Genomic DNA, 24620 nt, shown 5'->3' on the forward strand with positions numbered 1-24620 from the left:
GAGAATATTGCCTACAGCAATTTTGTTTACTTTTTCCCATTCTTTTAAATAGTTTACTGAATATGTCTTTCCACCTAATGAACATGCTCATATCAGAGTCTTGGGTTTTGCAGTGGATTAAAAACTCAAAGATGCTATGATTTGGTCAGACCTATCCACCTTTTTCTTCAATGCAGAAGTAAGCCTATGGGTGAGATTTCCGATTCATTATCCACTATAGGCAAATAACGAGAAGAATAACAACATGGAGTAAATGGTAATGTTGTTTGCACTACAGTGTGCTCATAATTAAGACACACCAATTTGCAATATTAAACAGCAAAATGAGCAGTTTTGTACACTCGTACGGGAAGAATAAGGTGGATAGGAAGTGTCTTTGACTTCAGCATTTCTGTAGAACAAGATAACAGACAGTAAAAAATGGATAGGCTAAATAATTACAATAAATCTGATTGCTGTGTTTCCGTGATGTTGTAGATCTCAGATGCTGAGTGGGACGACCTGCTGGAAGAGTTTGAAGAGAAAAGCTACCTCAATGCTCACAGATGGAAGCCAGGCCAGGACCCCTACAGTCTGTATGCCTTCAATCAAAGAGAGAGCGAAAGAATCCCCAGCAACAGAGCACTTAGAGACACCCGACATTACAGGTAAGCCCTGTGTGTAACTGTATGTGTGTAATCTATATATAATATCCACCCAGTTTATATTAAATTAATGAAGGTGCATCTGTGAGTTCTTGAAAACTTTTAGAAACTGATGAAAGGTGTACTGAGATAAAAAAGAGTAAGGATTAAATTTCATGAGCAACATTTTTTTGAGCGCTTCATGGCTGGGTAGTGAGTGCTTCTCAGGTTCTCTAAGGTCGATATTCTGTGCTGGATCATGCAGCATTTACACTATTATTCAAAAGTTTGGGTTTGGTAAGGTTTTTAAGTGATTTTAAAGTTTCTTATTCTTATTATAAAATGGTAATATTGTAAAAAAAAAAAAAAAAAAAAAAAATATATATATATATATATATATATATAAATATATATATATTACCTTGGACCACAAAACTAGCTATAAGTAGCACGGGTATATTTGTAGTAATAACCAAGAATACATTGTATGGGTCAAAATTATAGATTTTATGCCAAAAATCATTAGGATATTAAGTAAATGTTTTATGAAGATATTTTGTAAATTTCTTAACATAAATAACCAAAACTTAATTTTTGATTAGTAATATGCATTGCTACGAACTTAATTTGGACAACTTTAAAGGCGATTTTCTCAATGTTTAGATTGTTTTGCACCCTCAGATTTCAGATTTTCAAATATTTGTATCTCAAACAAATATTGTCCAATCCTAACAAACCATACATCAATGGAAAGCACCATGTGGTCTATATATCTTATAGATATCCACGTATATCTTTCTTTCTTCACTCATAAAGAAATTATGTTTTTTGAGAAAAACATTTCAGGATTTTTCTCCATATAGTGGACTTCTATGGTGCTCTGAGTTTGAACTTCTAAAATTCAGTTTAAATGCGGCTTTAAACAATCCAAAATGCAGTTGTAAACAATCCCAGCTGAGGAAGAAGGGTCTTATCTAGCGAATGATCAGTTATGTATTTATTTATTTTATTACAATTTATATACTTTTTAACCTCAAACGCTCGTCATGTCTTGCTTTGCCCGAACTCTGTTTTTTTCTCCCTCGGCTGGGATCGTTTACAATCGCGTTTGGGATCGTTTGAAGCCACATTTTGGAAGTACGAACTGGGCACCATAGAATTCTGAAATGTTTTCCTCAAAAACATAATTTCTTTATGACTGAAGAAAGAAAGACATGAACATCTTGGATGACAAGGGAGTGATTACATTTTATGTAAATTTTTGTTCTAGAAGTGAATTCTCCTTTAAACAACATTTACAATATTATTGTAGACTATATATTTGGCACACCCCTACTCTCTGCCATATGCAATGGACAGCAAATGTATAACAACTAATTAAAAAGAGGTGGATCAGTGATCTTTCAGAAATTCAGCGGATTATTTTGATTGTTAACATGCTTTCATTTGCATTGGTAATTGAGCTTCTTTATTAACGCTGTCTGTGATATTTGGTAGCTCTCGGTGGCAACATGACCTCCTGGTATTTGTAGCTCGTGAAATGAGACTGCTTCTGGCCACAGTACATTTTCACTCTCTGCAGCACCGTGGGAGGTCACTCACTCATTAGTGCATGTCACTTTCGTCACATGAGTGCCACATTTCATTTTGCAGCTATTTCTGGATTCTTTTCATGTTTACCATGTTTATGCCTGATATTGTCATCCATCTCGGTTAATCAGATCAAATGCGGTCAGCTGTGACAGATTTTCTCACGTTTGCACCTCATGTGACCACTTGTGATCAGATTTCATTGTGGAGAATGTATCATGTTGATAAAGTGCCAAAAAATGCTTCTAAATATACTTGAAATTTTAAGCTCAATGCAAATGTTATGCTTGCATGGATTCCCAGGGATTTGCATGTATTGAACAGGTTTTTCCAAGTTGTTCTCTTTCGTAGCTACACTTAAAGGAGAAGTTCACTTTCACAATGAAAATTTCCTGATCATTTACTCACCCCCATGTCATCCAAGATGACAAAACTGCAATTCGGACCTTCAACCTCATTGAAGTCCACTTTATGGTGAAAAATCCTGAAATGTTTTCCTCCAAAAAAATCTTTTATTTTCAAATAAAGAAATAGACATGAACATCTTCAATAAAATATATATGTTTTATTGCAGTGGATGTAATAAATTAGTTTAAAATAAAAAATTGAATGCACGAGTATCTGTGATGATACATTAAAAATACAAGCAAATGTTTTATTTTAACGTGCAAACAGCAGCATACAGAGCAACAACAAAAACTGTATTCACATATACTCAAATTATCACGCATCAGCAACGCTTCTGAGAACAGAGAAAACCAGAATTTAAAAAAAAATAAATAAAATAAATAGGCCTACACTAAATATATATAAATTAAATAACTATCCAATTAAGATGACAAAACTAAAACACACTGAATCCTATGCGCTTTGAAGAACGGTACCGGTCTTGTTCTTCCCGTTGGACATAAAAATATATAGCAGGCCAGCCCTCAGTGTGCCTAGTTTTTAACACGTGGACATGCTGTACGGATAGATTGGAACGCTGTCTGATAACTCTTAGATCCGCGACAAAATCACATCACAAAAATCCTTTCAGTTTGTGGTTCGGGACTTTTCATCCACTGTCATATGAGTGTGGAGAAACGCGTGTTTTTACAGCGTTCTGTAATAGCCAATCACAGACATATCTGTTGATTTGATTATCGCTGTGGCCAATCAGAGGGATGTTACTATGTTACAATCCACTCACCACCCAAAGTGCCGGTTTCAGTTCTGCTGATTTCTACACGTTCGCAAACTCTCATTAAAACAAAGAAAGTGTAGGCATTATATAAATAAGAGATTAATTATGCAGTGTAAAGGTTATTTCATTACTTTTTTAATAACTATAATAATAACTTATGAGATTACGATGAACTACTCTAAGATGAGTGATAGCTTTCCAGTGATTGTAAAGGGAGCGCCTATTGCGCACTTTCTAGACTAAAATTCATTCAGAATTTCAATACATTCACTTAGGGATTCACTCTCTGATAACCCAATATCGCCACTTGCCATTGAGTTGCATATACTACATCAGTTAACTAAGTGAAGGTGAAGCGAAATGTGTCTGTACAGCCACACTGCACGTGTGGACACGCGCTCGTGAGTAAACAGATTACTTAAATATAGCATTATTTCTTTTACCATGCAGCAAACGTAAAAAAATATAGGAAAAAAACTTTTAAACCGTTTAACTGATAGTAATAATCGGTTAAAATTCTTACTGTCGGTTAACGGTTAAATGGTCAATATGAGCATCCCTAGTATACATAATTATTTACACTACAAACAAGACATGGTCTCAAATGTTTCTGATTACTAGTAAATGTGTAGAAGTGATCAGCGCTGTCCACATGTGTTCAGATGTTAAATGTGAGTAAACAGTCAGAGTCTCATGTATACACAACTGATAAATCTTTTATTTGCATTCCCAGGATAAACAAGAACTTTGATCCTAACTTTCTCAACGTTGTAGTCTGAGTTCAGAAAATGAGTCATTTACTTTTATATAAAGTTTATAGTATTTATTGTCCAAGTAACATTAGGCCCAGAAGAAATATTCTTAGTTTTTTTGTTAGATTAAAAATAATATGTAATAAAAATATAAAAACAATGTACATATTAATAGACTTAGGCTTATTATATGTTACAGATAACTTATATCTTGTAACAACAGTAACTTAAATAACCTTTTTGGAGTCTAGTAAACATCATATTCAGACTTTTCTGAGAATTGCAGATGTATTTCACTATGTGTGCCCACAGACCCACTCTTTTGTGAACAGAGAAAATTATTGATGAATGTTGCTTGTCAACTAAAACCTAACCATGGGTTATTCTCAGTTGCACAGTCTCCAAAACTATGCAGGTATGTGTCAGGTTTATGAGAAATCATCTAGAGAGCTTTTGGTGCCGCTATAGTGGTGCAATATTATTCTCTATAAAATAATTCATGCAGGGGCTTGGAGACAGTAGAGAGAATCTCCGATAAAAGGTGAGGAGGCGGCTCATTATGCAGGCCCAGTGCTCTAATGCTATATTCTCTCTTTCTCTCTCTTTCCCTGTGTCGTCTATTTTCAATGTAACCCTCGTTTCTTCCTTCCTCTTACATGACTCAAATGCCTTTGTAATTACAGTAGGAACACCACACTCATTGTTCATGCTGTTGTTGACCAGTAGCAATATTGAAATTTCCAGGGAAATGCAATCAAAGTGCCAACGTTACCTCTTAATTAACTTAAGCTGAAATTGAACAAACAAAGGATAATTCTACCGTTCCAGCAGGAGCCACTGTTTCATTCTGGCTTTGGACATCAGTATAGATGCAAGGTATTTGTTAGTGTTGACTATATTTGGTCTCTAAAAAAACCTTGCTGGATTTAACAGGCTTCTTGGATCTTGCTGCATTTCTCCTACCGCATGATCAGATTAGAGTTTATTAAGAAGCCTAACATGGGTTATGCATCCACACTGAACATCTGCACTCAGTTTACACGTTCATTCAGGTGTCTTCAGGCAAGCTTAGTCATATCAATGTGGAGAAGGCAAAAAAATGCTACGTCTCAGGCAGAACTGGCAGCGCATTCAATCAAATGCAGAATGAGACTTTGACAGCCATCTGTGGCAAGACCCTGGTCCTTTCACTTAGCCTGGTGCCTGAACCTCATTTTGCTGCAGAGAAAAGAGCCACCACCAGAGGAAATTAGCATGAACCTCAATTCAGAAGGACTTCCATTCCTCAAGGGCTAATAACTGATAAGCTCAGGCGCCAGGAGCTTTGCAAATGTTGTTCATTAAAGCTGCCATTTATTCAATTCAAAAAGAGGCTTCCGAGTCACTGTGATGAAACACCGGGGAGGGGGTGGAATATAACCATAGCAAAGACGGTCTGTAGTTTTTATGATGACTAAAATACTACAGTCTCACTTGATGAATTTCACTGCAAGTGAAGATTCTGTAAAGTGCACTTGCGTGTTTACAGTGTGCTTTGCACCTTCCTTCAGCAGGATATTTTTAGTATTTCCTGTCCTTAAATAACTGGTCAAATATTGTGCTGATATACAGTTGAGGTCAAAAGTTTACATACACCTTGTAGCATCTGCAAAATGGTAATTTTTTACCAAAATAAGAGGGATCTTACAAAATGCATGTTATTTTTTAATTTATTACTGACCTGAATAAGATATTTCACACAAAAGACATTTACATATAGTAAACAAGAGAAAATAATAGTTGAATTTGTAAAAATGACCCGACTTTTTTTCTGCGTTTTTGTGTATTTAAGCCCTTTCTAGCAATGACTGTATGGTTTTAAGATCCATCTTTTTACACTCAGGACAACTGAGGGACTCATATGCAACTACTACAGAAGGATCAAACTGCTTGTTTCCTTCTGAAGCTTCAAAATGCTTCAGAAGGAAACAAGATGCATTAAGAGCCGGGCAGTAAAGAGGCTCTTTATGCATTGTTTTTTCTTCTGGGGCATCAGTGAGCATTTGAACCTTCTGTAATAGTTGCATATGAGTCCCTTAGTTGTCCTCAGTGTGAAAAGATTTATCTTCAAATCATACAGTCATTGTTGGAAAGGCTTAAAATATACAAAAATGCTGAAAAAAACAAAGAATTTGTGGGACCTGAAGATTTTTTCTAAAGTTTAACTGTTCAGGACAAACAAGGGACTCTTGAACAACTATCACTAAACAAAACAAACAAACAAAAAAACACAGCTATGGATCATTCAGGTTATAACACAGTATTAAGAATCAAGTGTATATGTAAACTGAGCGGGGTCATTTTTATAAATTCAACTATTATTTTCTCTTGTGAACTATATGTAAACGTCTTTTATGTGAAATATCTTATTCAGGTCATTTATTTACTAAATAAATAAACTATAACAGTCCCACACTGGAACTTCAGTAAGTCTTTGAATCATTCATTCAGTTGATTTGTTCAAACAAAACAGTTGACTTGATTGTCTTTATAAGTGAGTTATTAAATCATTTATTTAACCAATTCGTTTAAAATCATGATTCTTTCAGAAAAATAAACAAGTCTATCTTTATGAGTGAGTCATTGAGTGAAATGAATGCATATGAATATGTGACAGTCTACATTTTGTAAACCTGTCACAATATAATCTCATTCTAACAAAGCAAATCCAGTTACATTCTAACACTATAAGTGCATCCCAGGGCAAAAATTGAATAATAAAAGATGTATGATATGACCCATTTCCACTTCAGATTTAGTCTGAGATCATTTTATGCATTCTTAGATGACCACATTTGGCAGACAGGCATTTATTGTTGTAAATCTACCTTCATTTCTTGATGAATGCAGTCAGGGACCGGACTCTTTTACAGCCATTTATGAGTGAAATGTTACTATAATTCAGTGAGTTATGGCTGCTGTAATGACATTCAAATTGCCTACATGGCAATGGTGAAACGATGAATTTGTAAATCAATACAGTGTTAGCAACTACAATCAATAGATCTCTGCAATGATATGAAACCATTATGCTGAGCACCCACAGACTTTCTTTAACATTGCAAGGACGCTGTCTAAGTAAATAGATGTAATTTATTCAGGTGTAAATATCCATTACAGAGCCTGACAGTGAGTAAAAATGAACTCACAAAGGGCAAGACACTGAAATTCTTGTGTTTCCTTATTAGCAATATGTTCAGAAAAGGTTGCTGTGTTTATTTTCTCCCTTCCAGCAACGTGATTGACAGTATTTCATTGATGCCTTTATGACTTGCTTTTTAGGCTTCATATTAGAGAAGTGTCATTCTTTCCTCTAATTAGAGTCAACCACCCTGTATCTACTCCCACTGCTGAGTGATGACGGGCATGTGCATGTGGCATTCCTGAGAGGAAGTGCCTCAGATCATCAGCAGTAGCCAATTAGACAGTGTATTCACACCAGCATCCTTGCAAATCAAGCACAGACCCTTTAAAACGGATGATCTCATGCTCATTATCAACTCGAGAAACCATGACATCTCTTGTTTCCTGTGCCTTATCAATAAAATGGACAAAACTGCTTCTTTTTGTAGGTCTTTGGATATTTTGGGCTACTGTATACGTGAGCTTGTTTAATTCTCATCGTAGCTCAAGCTTAACGAAAGGCATGCTGTCTCCTGGGCCTTTCAGGCTTGCCAAGGTTGAGACAGTGTCACTCAGCTCCCTAGAGCTCTTAGACATCCTATTGTGTGTGTAACAAAAGAAGCACCTGAAGGACGTTCGCATCTCTGCAGAGAATCGGAGACGTGAATGCATATTTTCGAGATAAACTTCCTGGTCGGGTCCTATCATTGTTCTGTGTATAATAAACAATAAAACATATGCAAAGCAATTACTCAGTAGAGCAGCTTATGCAATTAGCTTTTCTGCCATTTCCTATTTGTCATATGCAGTGTTTCTATTGGTGAGGAGGTATGTTGTGAGTTGAATACGTCATAATGAAAAGCGCTAAGACCACTTTCGCAGTTCCCAATTTTCCCAGGGACGCATCCATCATTTTGGCGAAATATCAAGTACACAGCAATATGCTTCCCCTCTCCCAGATGTTGTTTTCTGACAGAAACTCTAATGATGTTCTGTGTTTTGCTGTTTAAAGCATCCCCCTATCTCAAAAGACCTTGGGCTATAGCCGCATTGAGCGATGAATCCCGCTCCCAGGCTGCCTCCAGTAGAGGCTTCAAACAGCATATAAAGCTGTGAACACAGCCCTTAGCTCATAAAATGTGTTTAAGGCTGATCTAACTGTATTCATGAATAAGCAAAGCAGGAATATATATGTACTTCATTCCGAAGCAAATTTATCATGACTGTTTAACCCTCAAAAGTTTAGTCATCAAACATAAATACATCCGCACTTTACAGTATATGTGTTCTTCCAACCAAGCGCTGATTCTCTGATTAAACCATTTTAAAGGCTCTGGCTTGTCTAATGATTGGTGAAATCTATATCACGTTATTTCACAGTTTGACTCAATATTTAAATGATCACATTAGAGTGAAAAAAAAAGATGGAAAGGCCTAAATTACACTCTGCTAATGCAGTAAACAGTCAATTTCAGTCAGATCGTACTTTTTCACTAGCGGGCTTTCCAGACAAATTGGCTCTGTTTCAAAATCAAGTGAACTGCAAACGTAGGCAGCATTATAAAGAATCATTCACAAGGTCCTTGATGCGAAGATTGTTTGAAAAGGTAGGCAGCATAACTCAGATAACTAATTGACCATTTTGGCCCACTATTGTTATTATTATGTGTTAACTTCTTTTTAAATAAGTTTTGAGTCCAGTCTCATCTACAGTATGTAGTTTGTAAGACTGCCAGTGTGGGCAGCAGACAGCAAGGCGGCTCACCAGGTTGGAACAGAGCCATTAATTAGGCAAGCCATATTGAGCCCAAAATTAAACATATTTTCACTTAGGTGATTATGATGCAAGTATGCTGCTACTAATATAACTAATTTAAGAAGGTTTGAATAGTGGGTTTACATGAGACCACCTTGAATTTTTGGTGTAGTGATGAAAAATGCAGTTAGTGATGTTCACAGATGTATGTGATTTTGTAATAATGCATTATCATGTTTTTCATGTTTTATGTTTTCAAAAGCATAACAATAGAGCACAACAAAGACCACTTTTTTTAAGTGCCATTGGTTCTGGAAAATATTTTTCCATTATTTTTTTTAAATATCTTGAAAGAGTTCTCAGTCATGAACCAAAGCAATAGCTCCAAAATTAAACAGACCTTTTTAAAAACAAAAACTGATGGGAAAAAGTCTTTATGCATTAGCAGAGCATACTTTTTTATACATTTGGTGTATAGATAGATTGTAAACTTTTGGGTGGATGAACTACTCTTCCATTGAAGCATTGTGAGGCATGTAATTACAGCACAAACATTAAAATATAAAGCTACAGAATAAAAACAGTATATATTAACAAATTATTTATAAACAGTACACATTTATTTACAAATAGCACAAATATTTTAAGTGATAGTTCACCTAAATATGAAAATTCTGTCATTAATTACTTACCCTTATGTCATTTCGGGTACACAAATCAAGATATTTTTGATGAAATCTGATGGCTTTCTGAACCTGTATAGACAGCAACCTAGCTACCACATTCAAGGCCCAGAGAGGTATTGTTAAAATAGTCTTAAAACTATGTAGAATGAAAAAAAAAAAAAAAAAATTGTATTTCAGTAATTAGAAACTAATGTGCCTATGGATAGGCTTCATTTTCTTAATGGTTGTAGAAATATTAGGGCTTGGTGTTGCCAAATACCCACTGATACAATACATATTTCAATGTGACAATTCACATCTTTAGTATACAAATTAAGATATTTTTGATGAAATCCGATTTCTGAACCTGTATAGACAGCAACCCAAGAAAGGTAGTAAAGACATTGTTAAAATAGTCCATGTGACATCAGTGGTTCAATTGTAATTTTATGAAGCTATGAAAATACTTTTTGTGCACAAAGAACACAAAAATAATGACTTTGTTCAACAATTTCTCTTCTGTGTCAGTCTCCGCCACGGGTTCATAAACTAGAATGACAATTTTAACAACAACGTCTAAAATAGCCTTGTTTCTAGAGATAATCTTGCACCCCATCTTAAAGGTCAGATGTATTTCTCTCCATCTGTGTGAAAATGAAAAGATCATTGAAGAAAAGATGTGTGTATGGATTGGGAGCACCCCATCCTGTCTGAATCTAGGACACAAGCTCCCTACAAAGGCTGTCCTCTGTCTGTTTTTACTCTCTATAGGCTATTCTCATACACCAAGGCCAAATAGCTCAGTGGGTAACCTATTATCCCCATAAATGTTTTCCAGTAGTCGGTATACAGCTTTATGTTTTGAGTCGGCAAGGCTATGTATAGTTTATCACATTAAACTGTGGTGGTCATTTCGATCTTTAGTTTTTCTTGTCCACCGACACTTTTTTTACAGCCAAAACCTTGAGTCTCTGGTATTTCTGAGGTGGAGCACTGCAGGGTAATGGTTGGTGTTTACCGCAAGTCAGAATGTTCATCCTCAAAACAAAGTGCTTTTTACTGGCCCACTCTTTCGGCTGTTGGGGTGAAGCGAAAATGCTATTTATTTTTAATCAGATCCTCCATTATTGATGCTCTCCCTCGTCTGGGTTCTGCCTGCTGTCCTTTCCATTCTAACCACATGTTCCCTTTTCCTCCACACAACGGGGTGCTGTTGGCCTGTTAACACAGGCAACATCTCTCTTAACAACGGCCTGTGTTTTATGTTGTCTTTTCTTAAGTGCTCGCTGGATACTGAAGCACCTTAAAAACCCTCAGCAGTTGCTGTTGTTCGCCATATGCTGAGGAATGACTTGACCTCTAACATGTTTGATTATTAAGTAGGTGTAAATTCTTTGCCACACGTTAAACTTGACGCTTAATTAGTACCACAGAGTCTCATTATTTTGACTCCCTCCTGTCTCTCTCAGGTGTACAACACTGCACTATGACCCCGACCTGCCATCCACCTCCATAGTGATCACGTTTCACAATGAGGCACGATCTACCCTGCTGCGCACAGTTCGGAGGTAAGAGTTAAATCCATCAATTCTATTCTCATATGCTGCCAATATGCATATTTGTTCACAAAGAAAACATGTAGCCCCCATTGAGCTACATAAACTGAACACTATTATTTCCTTTTGCCTCATTCACTTTCAGACTAAATTTGCAAAAATGCCACCTTTAGGGATATAACTACTTGTCACTGGGGTTGTATTCTCAAAGGAATGACTTTGTATGTTATTTATCCCTAAAAGGTTCATAGTAGTACTGTAAGGGTACATATTAGTTATTCTATTGTACTAATATGCACATTTTAGGGGTGGATAAGGTACACATTTATGCCCTAGTAACAAGCTGTTGTACCCCAGAGGCACAATGTGTGTTGGTGCAGATGTTTTTCCCCTTTTAATGTTAAAAAACCTACTTCACATTCAGTTTTAACCTTCGACCTACTGTAGGCTGATAAAGCACTGAGCAAGTCTTGCTGTAGCTCCAGGTCAAGGCACATGTCAATATAGCTTAGAGAAGGCCACAAGAGACTAAGAGTACTTTAGGAGTATTTTAATCATCAGTTCCTAAGCAGTTATTTCATATATATGCATAAAAGTGAAGACTATTTTTAGGACCACACACACACACACACACACACACACATATAGGCCTACATATAGTATATATGTGAACTTGAAGTAGCCATGGGTATATTTGTAGCAATAGCCAAACATAAATTGTATGGGTCAAAATGAAAGTTTTTTCTTTTATACCCAAAATCATTAGAATATTAAGTAAAGATCATGTTCCATGAAGATATTTTGTAGATTTCTTACCGTAAATATATCAAAACCTCATTTTTGATTAGTAATATGCTTTGCTAAGAACTTCATTTGGATAACTTTAAAGGCAATTTTCCTAATATTTTTGATTTTTTGCACCCTCAGATTCCAGATTGTCAAATAGTTGTATCTTGACCAAATATTGTCCTATCCTAACAAACCATACATCAATGGAAAGCTTATTTATTCGGGTTTCAGATAAAGTATAAATCTTAATTTTAAAGGCTGGGTTTGTGGTCCATGGTCATTTATAAGAAAATTGAGCTAATTTTTGTTTTAATCACTTGATATTTTATTACATTAAGAAATTATTTTCCCCATCTTCTAATAATGCAAGTAGGGATGTTAACCGATGACCGTTTGACCGGTGGTTGACCGTATCAACGTTAACCGGTCAAAGTTGTCGGTATTCGGTTATGTGGCAATGTTTCAAATGAGCTTCTAACCAAAACAAACGTCTTTATTTTCAAAGCGATCACCTTGTACCCAAACCATTTGAAACTAAGGAGCCATTTGTCCTACGATTACATAACAAGCTCTTCGGCGCCGCGTTTGCGGGACTCATGTTTCGCGCTGTAGTGGATTTTAAAAAAGTGACGTGAGTGGCAGTGTGTGTGTGTGTGTGTGTGTGTGTGTGCGGGAGGCAGAGCGGCAGAGAGATGCGACAGAGTTGCGAAATTGCAGTCGCGGCTCGAAATGGCTGTTATTTCAAATAGCGTACCATATTAAACTAATCGGTTAACCGGTTTCAACCGGCTAATGAGGCTCGGTGGTCGGTCAAGAATTTTTTTAGTTTTCGCCATCCCTAAATGCAAGATAATAATAATAAATAATAATATATCTACATTGCAAAATTTAATTGTATGCTTAATTTATAATTTTACGGTTGTCTTAATTTTATGTAGAAAGAAATAAAAAAAATAGTATTTCAGTAATGAGAAACTAATTTGTTATGAGTTTTCCTGAAAATAGTGTCATGCAAAATCATCTTAATGTGCCTACGGATATGCTTCATTTTCTTAACGGTTCTAGAAATATTAGGGCTGGGTGTTGCCAAATACCCAGTGGTACAATACACTAGGGCTGTAGTCAAGACCACCTTTGTCGAGTCCAAGACAAGTCCAAGACCAGGACTAGTCGAGTCCAAGTCAAGACCGAGTCCAAAGAGGTTCGAGTCCAAGACAAGACCGAGTCCAAAAAAGTTCGAGTCCGAGTCAAGACCGAGTCCAGGACAGGAAAAAAAGTCGTATGCATGACATCATCAAGACAATCATTTTGGGTTATTATTTGTTGATCTAAAAGCAAAAACAGTGTCACAACACCCATGATTTTTAAGTATAGACATTCCCCTTGATATCATATAATCTATTAATCTAAAGAAAACAGAATGATGACATATGGTGATACCTCATAATAGCAGTGTTAGAACTGATATACAAACACCAACCCACTACTATTATCAATGCTCGGTACTAGTACTGAGCATTTAAGCAACTAAATTACAATATAGCTTCACTGCAGATGTACAGTAGTGTAGAAGTGACTAGTAGGGGAGAGCGGGGCACAACCTAACACTTTTTGAATTTCGCGGTTTATGTAAATCCACTTGGGGTTCAGAGTACAATTTTTATCCACATTATTTTCACATTTGTCTAGTACAAATATATCGCTTTGTTTCATATTTACAGTGTATACATTTTTCGTTATTTACCTCAAAAGAAAGGAAGTGAAACGTGACAACATGCCCCATATGGGGTACACTGTAACATCTGAGGGGCACGTTGTAACACGACCATATGACAGCTTAAAATGTTATCTGATCGAATGAAAAAAATATACACAACAAACTAAAATACATGTGTTAACTTTTTCAAATGAAGTAATGACGTTTTTTAAAAAAATAAAAATGGTCTAATTTTGGAGTTTGACAATGAACATATCGCGACGATGCTTTGAACGGTCCTGATCGCAACACACAGCGGTACAGTAGTTCAAAACAATGTGGACAAATAAATGAAACACATATAGACATTCAGAAAAACATTCCCGTCCCTCCACACACAGCTCTCATAGAACACGACACACATAAACCAGCCAAAATGCTTTACATGTCTTGAAATAATAACATCTGAACATTAAACATTGATTGTCAGCCTTTATTCACCTGTTTCTTGTGCTTTCTAATCAAAATCCTTAGAAGTCAATAGTGTAAATTGCACCGCTTATGTCATGTTAGAGTGTGTGTGAATCAATGAAAATTAACGTTAGCAGGGCACGCAGATGCAGAACGTGCCGTGCAAATAATCTAGTGTGTGATTGGTTATTACTTTTTTTTGTTTTGTTTTTTTGTTTTTGTGATTGGTTATTGGTAGTGATGGGTCGTTCGGGCAGATGACGTGACGAAAAATAATATTTTAATTAAATTCGGGCGGGTGAAATGAAAAAATTAAAATTATAAACAGTTTAAAATGTGTGCTTACTGGGAACATAATAAAGACACCTGGACTCGGTCGAGACCAAAAGCCATATTTGGCAAGACCAGTGGCCGAGACCGAGACAAGTCCGAGTCTGAATACCAGCGAGTCCGAGACAAGTCCGAGACCATAAAAAAACGGTCTCGAGACCGGACTCGAGTCCAAGACCGGACTCGAGTACTACAGCCCTGCAATACACATTTCAATGTGTGTGTCACAATTCTATCAGAGTTCATTATTTTTTAGATGACTTGCCGTTACATTAAAGGGCACCTATTATTCTCCTTTTTACAAGATGTAATATATGTCTTAGGTGTTCCCAGAATGTGTCTGTAAAGTTTCAACTCAAAATACACTTCAGATCTTTTATTATATCATTTCAAAAATGCCTATTTTGAGTGGAAGCAGAAACACACTGTTTTCATGCATGCCTATTTAAATGCAAATATGCTGCCGCCCCCTTTTACAGAATAGGGCTGTGCCTTTACAAGCTTGTACCTCATATACTCTGCTAAAAAACATCTGCTTGGTTTCGATTATCATTTTAATTGAAACTTCTGATATATGGTTTTGGTAACACTTTAGAATAGGGTACACTTATTCATTATTAACTATGACTTTTCCCTCAATAAATTCCTAATTTGCTGCTTATTAATAGTTAGTAAGGTAGTTGTTTAGGATTAGGGATGTAGAATAAGGTCATGTAGAATAAGGCATTAATATGTGCTTAATTAGTACTAATAAATGCCTAAAATTCTAGTTATATGCATGCTAATAAGCAGCAATAGTTAAGAGACCATAAAATAAAGCAGCTGAACTACACTAAACTAAACTTCTCTTTCATGTCTTATTGCGCTTAAACTGTCAAATACACAGAAGTTTATGTTAAAAACACACAGAAGTTAAAAAAACACAGTCGGTTATGTCTGTGAGGGTAAACGGCTAGGAAAAAAATTGCAAGATGGTGGTGCCGTGGGTTGAAACGTGCAGATTAAGGGGCGGTGATATTATAATAAGATCTTCCTACAAGACTAGGGTAGTGAAATCTGAGCGGCTCGTTTTTGTCACATGCTTGCAGAGAAAGTCTTACCAAAACTAGGTTGTCCTTTTTCACATTTTCTAAGTTGGTAGATGCACCAGGGAGACAATTATAGCACTTTAACATGTAAAAAGTCAGATTTTCATGATATGTCCCATTTAATTGAGCTGTAAAAAAGAATAATTATGAATTAAGGATTAAGAATTAAAAGGTTAGTTCACCCAAAAATGAGCTATATTAAAAATTATCCTGGCACTTCCAAGCTTTAGAATGGCATAGGTGGGTGTTTCTCTTCATCAGTCCAAAACAAGTCCAATAAAGTGCATCTATCCATAATAAAAAGTTGCACATGCACCATTGCAGAAATGATGAACGCAAACACACCGTGGAGAGATCAAAACAAAACAGCAGTCACAAATTAGTAACTTCAAAGAACTTCAATAGAACTTCAAAACAAGGATTTGTAAAGGAAAATGATTTTGATATAAACCAAGTAAGACTGGCTTTCTTTGCTCCTGTAAACAAAAGTTGGTTTTCACGAGACTCACCGGCGAATGCATAATGATAGATTAAAGCGATTCTTACATTTTAAATATGGATATTTGTCTTACAAAAAACACATAGATTCGCTACAGGAGGCCTTTATTTACCCCCCAAGGAGCCATGTGAGCCACTTTTTATTATGGATGGATGCACTTTATTGGACTTGACTGATGAAGAGAAACACACACCTGTGCCATTTTAAACCTTGGAAGTGGCAGGATAATTTTTTTATATAACTCTGTTTCGTCTGCAAGGAAGTCATATACGCCTAGGATGCCTGAAGGGTGAGTAAATCATGTCAAGGACACATTCACATATGAAAGGAATACTGATGCATTTTTTAAAATTTGGAGATGAAATATGGCCCAGACGCATTTTTGTTAGATTAAGCCGAAAACTGTTTTTGGAGTGTTAGCGGTATCCAGGTGCAGTTTGACTCCCGAATCTGCGGTGAAGGGATGTGGTGTGGGGTGTTTCGCCCTGGAGTGTGTGGAATCTAAACTACTCTCATCACACATTAGTCACGGCAGCTCCCGTACACTGCAGAAATGACTTCTGCCCTGCTTTAACTCTGAACCATTGTTAAAGTTACCAGCCATTTAACAACAGCTCCGATAATAACGTCAAAATATCCTGTTGAATGACTAGATGTGCTCAGACACCTTGATGGCAAAGCGGTATTAAACCTTATCTTTCTATGACCTTTTCCCTATGTGGGAATTCTTTCTCTCTAATGCACATGAGCACACGCAAACATCTCTTCACATGAACGCTCTCATAGACTAAGCATTTACACAGAGTGGGTTTGAAGTGTACAGTAGGCCCCAGGCAGTTTTTGATGGGTGTTGCTGCTGACAGAGGTTATTACTGCAGGGAAGTCCTAAGAGGTGGAAGAGAACTTTCTAGAGCATTTCCTGGTTTCCTCAGTCTCTCCTTGCGGCTACTTATCAGGCAAAAGAGAGCGAGCGAGAGAGATGTGAGACGAGGTGTGCGGAGAGGCTGTTTGTTTTTCTTAACCCCTCAGGTATAGGGAGGTCAGAACAGACCTTGGCGACATCCACACAACACAGACGCTATTTCCTCCTGTCTGAAGATGAGCAATTCCTACTGCAGACTAAAAAAAGCAGTCCAGGATATGGATGAGAGGGGACATGAATTGATTTGCCAGAAGGGCCTTGAAGAAACTTTTAACATTCTTGTGTCAGTGTTATGGATGGCAAGCAACTATGTTGCATTATTTGCATCCGAAGGCAGCACAGAGTTTATGCTAACTTATTATATGAGTTGTTGTTAAATAATTACTAATTCAGAATATTTAACTGTTTATTGATGGCTTTATTATATAGCTGTTGTTACCATTTTATAAAATCAATTAATTACATCTTATAAAATCAATAAATCATACATAACAGAAGATACTTTATATCTATCAAGAGGGCAATACATTACCAAGTTCATATTGTATCAATGTTTTTTGACCACTTATAATGTGAAAATGCCTTTTGAGGACTCAGAAGGAAGTTTTGAGTTATATGTTGTTATATCAATTAACTTTTTCATCTTAAAAGAAAGATTTAAATCCACTATCAGTCAAAAGTTTTTGAACAGTAAGATTTTAAATGTTTTTAAACAAGTCTCTCTCTTCTGCTCACCAAACCTGCATTTATTTGATCTAAAGTACAGCAAACTAATTTTGAAATATTTTTACTGTTTAAAATAACTGCTTGTATTTGAATATATTTTAAAATGTAATTTATTCCTGTGGTTTCAAAGCTGATTTTTTAGCATCATTATTCCAGTCACATGATCCTTCAGAAATCGTTCTAATATTCTGATTTGCTGCTCAAAAAACATTATTGTTATTATGTTGAAAACAGCTGAGTAGAATTTTTTCAGGTTTCTGTTATGAATAGAATGTTCCGAAGAACAGCATTTATCTGAATGTCTTCATTTATCATCACTTTTCATCAATTTAAAGCTAAATAAAAGTATTCATTTCTATAATTTCTCTTAACCCCTGTGCGACCTTATGGACATTTTTGTCCATTTCAGTTTTGTTTTTTGTTCTAAGTGTGCCTGTGTTAATGCCAACTGCATACATTTTGGCTCAGGCATTTATTTTTATTGAAATTTTAATATTTCACCCTCACTTCCTTCAAAAAATCAATTTTACCCTCCGTACAAAAAATACTCACACTCAGGACCTTAAGGACAAAAATGTCCACATTGAAGCCCATTAAAACTGCTATTTTTTTTTTTTAACTCAGGGCCATTTGACTATAAAATGATGCAATATTTGCTAATAGGCATTCATTCTTTCGGCAAGGCTTCAAATTTTTACCATTTCTTACTAGATTGTGCCATTTTTTCAAATTTGGCATATACATTTTTTTTTTTTAAATCTAACACTACATAAAAATATAAATGCCTCAAAATTAATTTGGTTCTTCACTGACACACCCAAGAATCTAATAAGCAAAGAAAAAACATTCTGTTTAGCATTTAGTATATGAAAATTACTACTGTTTTTCATTTTTACATAAAAACACCTGTGGCATTATGCAAACAAACCAGCATTTAAAGGGTTACAATTCTGAAAATTAATTAATGTTTGGTATCTATGGATACAATAGATGCTGGTTAAAAAAAATCGACTTCAGTGAAAGTGGAAAACAATATTAATAAATCATATTTTATGACAGTTTTTGGACATGGACATTTTTGTCCATTTTGCATTTAACTTTTTATTGACGCACAAGGGTTAAATAAAACCCCTATTGATTGAGTAACATTGGTGGGATCAGTCCCGGAACGAGCACAGTGTAAACGAAAGCCAGAACCAATGCCGTAAAGGCTGTGTTGTAGTGATAACGCACGTTATCGTGCGACTCTTTTAACGGGTGTTTTGAAGGCAGATAAACGTTCACGACTAAAAAATATGTGTGAACTGGAATAAAGCTGCAATCAGGGAGCTCCTCACTATCCACGCTGAAGCTGAGATCATTCACCAGTTTAGTGGAACTGTACGCATCGCATTACATGCCACATCCAAATGTCACGTGTCTTTAAGGGGATCTTTACGGGTTGTGTGTGAACGCACGCACAGATTCCAGGACAAATACCTGTACACATTATCTATGTATTTTCCGGAATTGCTGTGTGAAAGAGGCTTAAATTGCTAGAACTTTTTTTCATCAAGAAACTATGCAGTAACTTACGAAATACAGCACAATTCAGAGCTACATTATCCAGTTTTATGACACTGTTTTTTGGTTTGCATGGGCTTCAAAGCTTTAGATGGGCATCAAAGCCAATGCGCTACCCTGCTCCTACAAAGCCACCTACAAAACCAAAAATCAATAGACTGACATTCACTCTCACAGTCAGTACAGCAGTGATAGGAAACAGCAGCTAAAATTGGTGTTAAAAGTGCTTTGATTTTTAATTAGTCTTTGAGAAGGTGTAAAACGATAAGAGGGACAGTATTCCAAATTAATACTTCAATCAAAACTGTGCAAAGTAACTGTCACTTGAAAGTAAAAACATCTCAATGAAAAGCATTTCAATCCAAGTCGTATGTGTGTAGAATGTTTTGATTGTTATAAAGTTGATTGTTTGAGAGAAGTAAGGTAACATTTTTATAGGCACTATATTTTCTATTCTATTATAGAGATGCTTAATAGATTTGAAGTGTGCATGTGTTTTCTTGTGTATATGTGACCATGGACCACAAAATCAGTCATAAGGTTAAATTTTACAAAACTGAGATGTATACATCATATGACAGCTCAATAAATAAGCTTTCTATTGATGTATGTTTTGTTAGGATAGGACAATATTTGGCCGAGATACAACTATTTGAAAATCTGGAATCTGAGGGTGCAAAAAAATCTAAATAATGAGAAAATCACCTTTAAAGTTGTCCAAATTAAGTTCTTAACATTGCATATCACTAATCAAAAGTAGGAATTTTACAAAAAATCTTCATGGAACATCATGGATCTTTACTTAATTTCCAAATGATTTTTGGCATAGAAGAAAAATCAATAATTTTGACCCATACTATGTATTTTTGGCTATTGCTACAAATATACCCCAGCGACTTAAGACTGGTTTTGTGGTCCAGGGTCACATATGTGAGTATTTGTGTGCATGTGCTGTGCAGGGGAGAGCTGTGATGAATGTGTCTCACTGACTCAGACATGTGGAAACATACCTGTGAGCGTGAGTGCAATGCAATCAGTCACCTAGCGTGAGGACAAAGAAAAGAGGTTTAGAGGAGGTCTGTGCTCTTCAAGTCCACAGCACTGCAGCCCCAGTGTCTCCCTCCATACCTGGCTAACATCATAACTGCTTATTTATCTCTGGGCTTTTTGTAAGCAAAAGGCCTAACACAAAAACTTTGTGGTACTGTTTTACAATATTATGCATGATGTTCTTTAATAGTTTAAAGAATAGTATAACAAATGAATTATTACAAATTCAATTAATTACATTTTGGTAGCTAGTAAAACTATCTGTCCAGAAACGTAACTCATGTGATACATTAAACTGAATGCGAATGGTGACTTCAGCCCCAAAGAAGATTAAAGAATAAAGAATTCAGGCCTGTGGTATTTTAGTAAGAGTTATAAACAATTATAATGCTTATTATTAGTTTGAATTTTAAATATTGTTTTCATTTTAGTTTTTGTTTAAAGTTTTAGTAGCTTTGTTATATGCTTTTGTTATTTTTATTAGTTTTTTTTTTAATATTATTACAGTTTAAATTAATGGTTTTCTTTTTTAATATATATTAATATGTAATTTATTCCTGTGATGCAGAGCTGAATTTTCATCAGCCATTACTCCAGCCTTCAGTGTCATATCCTTCAGAAATCTGCTGATTTATTACTTTTATTATCAATGTTGGAAACAGTTGCTTAATATTTTTTGGAACCTGTGATTCTTTTTTTCAGGATTCTTTGATGAATAAAAAGTTGAAAAAGAACAGCATTTATTCAAAATAGAAATCTTTTCTAACAATGTAAGTCTTGCTATCATTTTTTATCAATTTATCATATCCTTGGTGAATAAAAGTATTAATTTCTTTAAAAAAAAAGAAAGAGTAAAAATGGTATAAATTAAATGGTAGTTTATATTGAAAAATATTTCTATTTGAAATAAATGCTGTTCTTTTAATTTTTTATTTATTAAAGAAAACTGAAAAAAGTATCACAGATTCCAAGAAAATATTAAGCAACACAATTGTTTTCAACATAGATAATAAATCAGCATATTAGATCATGTGATACTGAAGACTAGAGTAATGATGCTAAAAATTCAGCTTTGCATCAAATAAATCACATTTTAAAATATATTCACATAGAAAATATCCATTACAGTTCTAACTGATTTAATTATGTTTCTCTTCAGTGTGTTAAATCGGACTCCTGTGCATCTGATTCATGAAATCATACTGGTAGACGATTTCAGCGAAGATCGTGAGTACTGTGCATTATATCATATTTAAGTTTATATATATTAGAAATAAAGTCTGATGTCATAAATGCACTCTTAAGTGATATATTTGATACATATTTCAAATAAAAAAATACATTTAAATAATTTTCTCTCCTTTCAGCAAATGACTGCCTTCTTCTCACCAAGTTGCCCAAAGTGAAGTGTCTTCGCAATAAACGCAGAGAAGGTAGGTCGGCGATGACGTCTCTCTCACTCTCTCCCTCTCCGCATGAATTAAATATTTCGTTTTGGGCTGGCAACATGCCTGTTTGTAATACCATCCAGACTCTAAAAGCAGCTGTTTGCTTTTCGCCTGTGTGCTGGTGAGTGTTTTAACAGCAGGTGGTACGTTACTGGGAGGGTGATGGTGAACAGACTGTGAGGAAGATTACTGCACATTGACTGAAGCTCTGACCAGTGTTTCACACTTCCTCACATGTACCAGTTGCACAGGTGGAAAACAGAGCAGATACAGTTCCCCAGTCACGGACTCGTACTGTCATCCGTATCTTTCCATTTGAATGAACAGATATATCGAATCTAAAGGGTGACGGAGCATGGATTAGTTTGCAAACAGCTCACATAGACATGGATTTACACTCTTGATGGAATAAATAAATAAACATTTAAAAATCCATTTGTAAGCATAGCATTTCGCTGTGCATCTAACTGAAAACATTGGTCTTAAACTGTTATAGCAAATATTGATTTTGCCACTGCTGTACAGCCTGTGGCAGATTTTATGCCGGGCGTTGTTCAGAATGGCTTTCTGAGCCTATAGAGATTGACTTTGGTTAAAATGGCCATTTAATATTTAATGAAATCCCATTAGCATGGTTTAACAACATTATGGATGTTGAAATGTTAAGTCATCTTTATGGCTGGTTACCTTTTTGGTAAATTAACAGGTCAAGCTTTACATAAATTTCCATGTCCAATTTGGATTTAAATTTCTCATGTAGTTTATTAGCACTGTGCTTTTAATGTCATTGGGCTGAAATGCATTCAGACGTTAATAACTAGATTTTCATACTTTATGAAGGTAATCTGAGTAGGCCTTCCTTGTGTGAAACTCACAGTTGTAATGCAACAATACAGCTCTCAACTATTATGGTATTTATTCATATTTTAAGCTTTTTCATAATTTTCCATAGGTTTAGTAATTTAGGTACACTACCAGTCAGAAGTTTTTGAACAGTAAGATTTTTTTTTAAATAAGCCAAGCCTGCATTTATTTGATCCAAAATACAGCAAAAGCAGTAATATTGTAAAATATTTTTACTGTTTAAATGGTATATAACTGTTTTCTATTTGAATATATTTAAAAATGCAATTTATTCCTGTGGAAAACTACATTTTCAGCATCATTACTCCAGCCTTCAGTGTCACATGATCCTTCAGAAATCATTCTAATATGCTGATTTGCTGTTTAAGAAACATTTATTAGTATTATTAGTATCATCACTTTTTTTTTCAGGATTCTATGACGAATAGAAAGATCCAAAAATCAGCATTCATCTGAAATAAAAAGCTTTTGTAACATTATACACTATACATTCAAAGAGTCAGTATATATTTTTTTAAAATAGAATTTAATAATTTTATTTAGCAAGGATGCTTTAAATTGATCAAAAGTAATGATAAAGACATTTATAATGTTACTATAATGTTAAAAGATTTTTATTTCAGATAAATGCTGTTCTTCTGAACTTTCTGTTCATCAAAGAAACCTGAAAAAAATCCACTCAGCTTTTTCAACATAATAATAATAATAATAATAAAAAATTTGTGGCAGCAAATCAGAATATTAGAATGATTTCTGAAGGACCATGCCATAATGTAATGATGCTAAAAATTCAACTTTAAACTCACAGGAATAAATGATAGTTTCAATATATTCAAATAGAAAAAAAGTTATTTTAAATAGTAAAACACATTTCAAAATTGTACTGCTTTTGCTGTACTTTGGATCAAATAATTGCAGGCTTGGTGAGCGGAAGAGACTCCTTTAAAAAAAACATTGCAAATCTTACTGTTCAAAAACTTTTGACTGGTAGTGTATTTTGTCACTGTTTTTTATTTCTATATAGCTTAAATTATATTAGTTCAGTTTTATTTGTAATAATTTTCTTACTTAAAATTATTAAAGGCAACATTTAAAATATTTACGATTTTTAAGTTCAATTCTTTTACCTAATATTATTATTTTATATTATTCCAGCTTTAGTTTAATAACTATGAACAATTTTTGATAATTTTAGAGAACAACACTGGTTCTAAGGGTTAGCTTAGGTGGTCAAAAGATTCCTGCGAAATTCTCTATGGTATTCTGCTCCCTAGATAAGGCTTGATTCCCTCCTTCATTTTAAATCTGTTGGATTTATTTGCTAATGTCATCATCTGCCAGGCGAAGTCCAATCGCTTAGAAAAGTAATAGCACAGCTCTTCTAAATAAGCTGCGCAAATAAGCTAATCAGTCCATTGCTATATATGCACAAAAGTTTAATACCAAGGCTTAGGGTTTGTTCCCTAAACCAAAGTATGAGCATGTACTACTAATAATGACAATATTAATAAGAACAATAATGTAATATTCAGTCATCATTGCAAAGTTCTTATTAGTAATGATCATCCAGTCGCTGCCCCCTCCCTGTTTATTCCAGCGCTCCGAGGTTCCATTACACACTGTCACACATTGTCGCTTAGACAGCATTGATTAATGCATAAAACCCCTGTGCAGCCAACTCTGCACAAGAGAAAATTGTTAAAAGGTTTAAGGCATTTAAACCCTATTGTCGTCCCTGAGCTACAAACAGGGTGTGCAGTTCTGCTATGTTAACTCTATTAGCTGTAGGTGAATGTAATCTCTGCCATTCACTCACTTTCTCTCTCACTCTCTTTTTCATTGTCTGTCTTTCTCACTCTCTCTTTCCTTCTCCATCTGCCCAGC

At 35.2% G+C, this 24620-nt stretch overlaps 1 protein-coding gene across 2 annotated transcripts in view; it reads left to right on the top strand.

Annotated features, from left to right (window-relative positions):
* Nucleotides 1-24620, top strand: part of galnt14 (UDP-N-acetyl-alpha-D-galactosamine:polypeptide N-acetylgalactosaminyltransferase 14 (GalNAc-T14)) — a 68525-nt gene that overhangs the window by 9762 nt on the left and 34143 nt on the right. For both annotated transcript variants that reach the window (XM_073816553.1, XM_073816554.1), the window contains exons 2-5: nt 478-647; nt 11204-11302; nt 21584-21651; nt 21792-21857. In XM_073816553.1, the coding sequence (XP_073672654.1) occupies nt 478-647; nt 11204-11302; nt 21584-21651; nt 21792-21857 (403 nt within the window). The remainder of the gene's footprint in view (nt 1-477; nt 648-11203; nt 11303-21583; nt 21652-21791; nt 21858-24620) is intronic.

This window comes from Garra rufa, chromosome 13, assembly GCF_049309525.1.
Source record: "Garra rufa chromosome 13, GarRuf1.0, whole genome shotgun sequence".
Classification (NCBI taxonomy): Eukaryota; Metazoa; Chordata; class Actinopteri; order Cypriniformes; family Cyprinidae; genus Garra; species Garra rufa.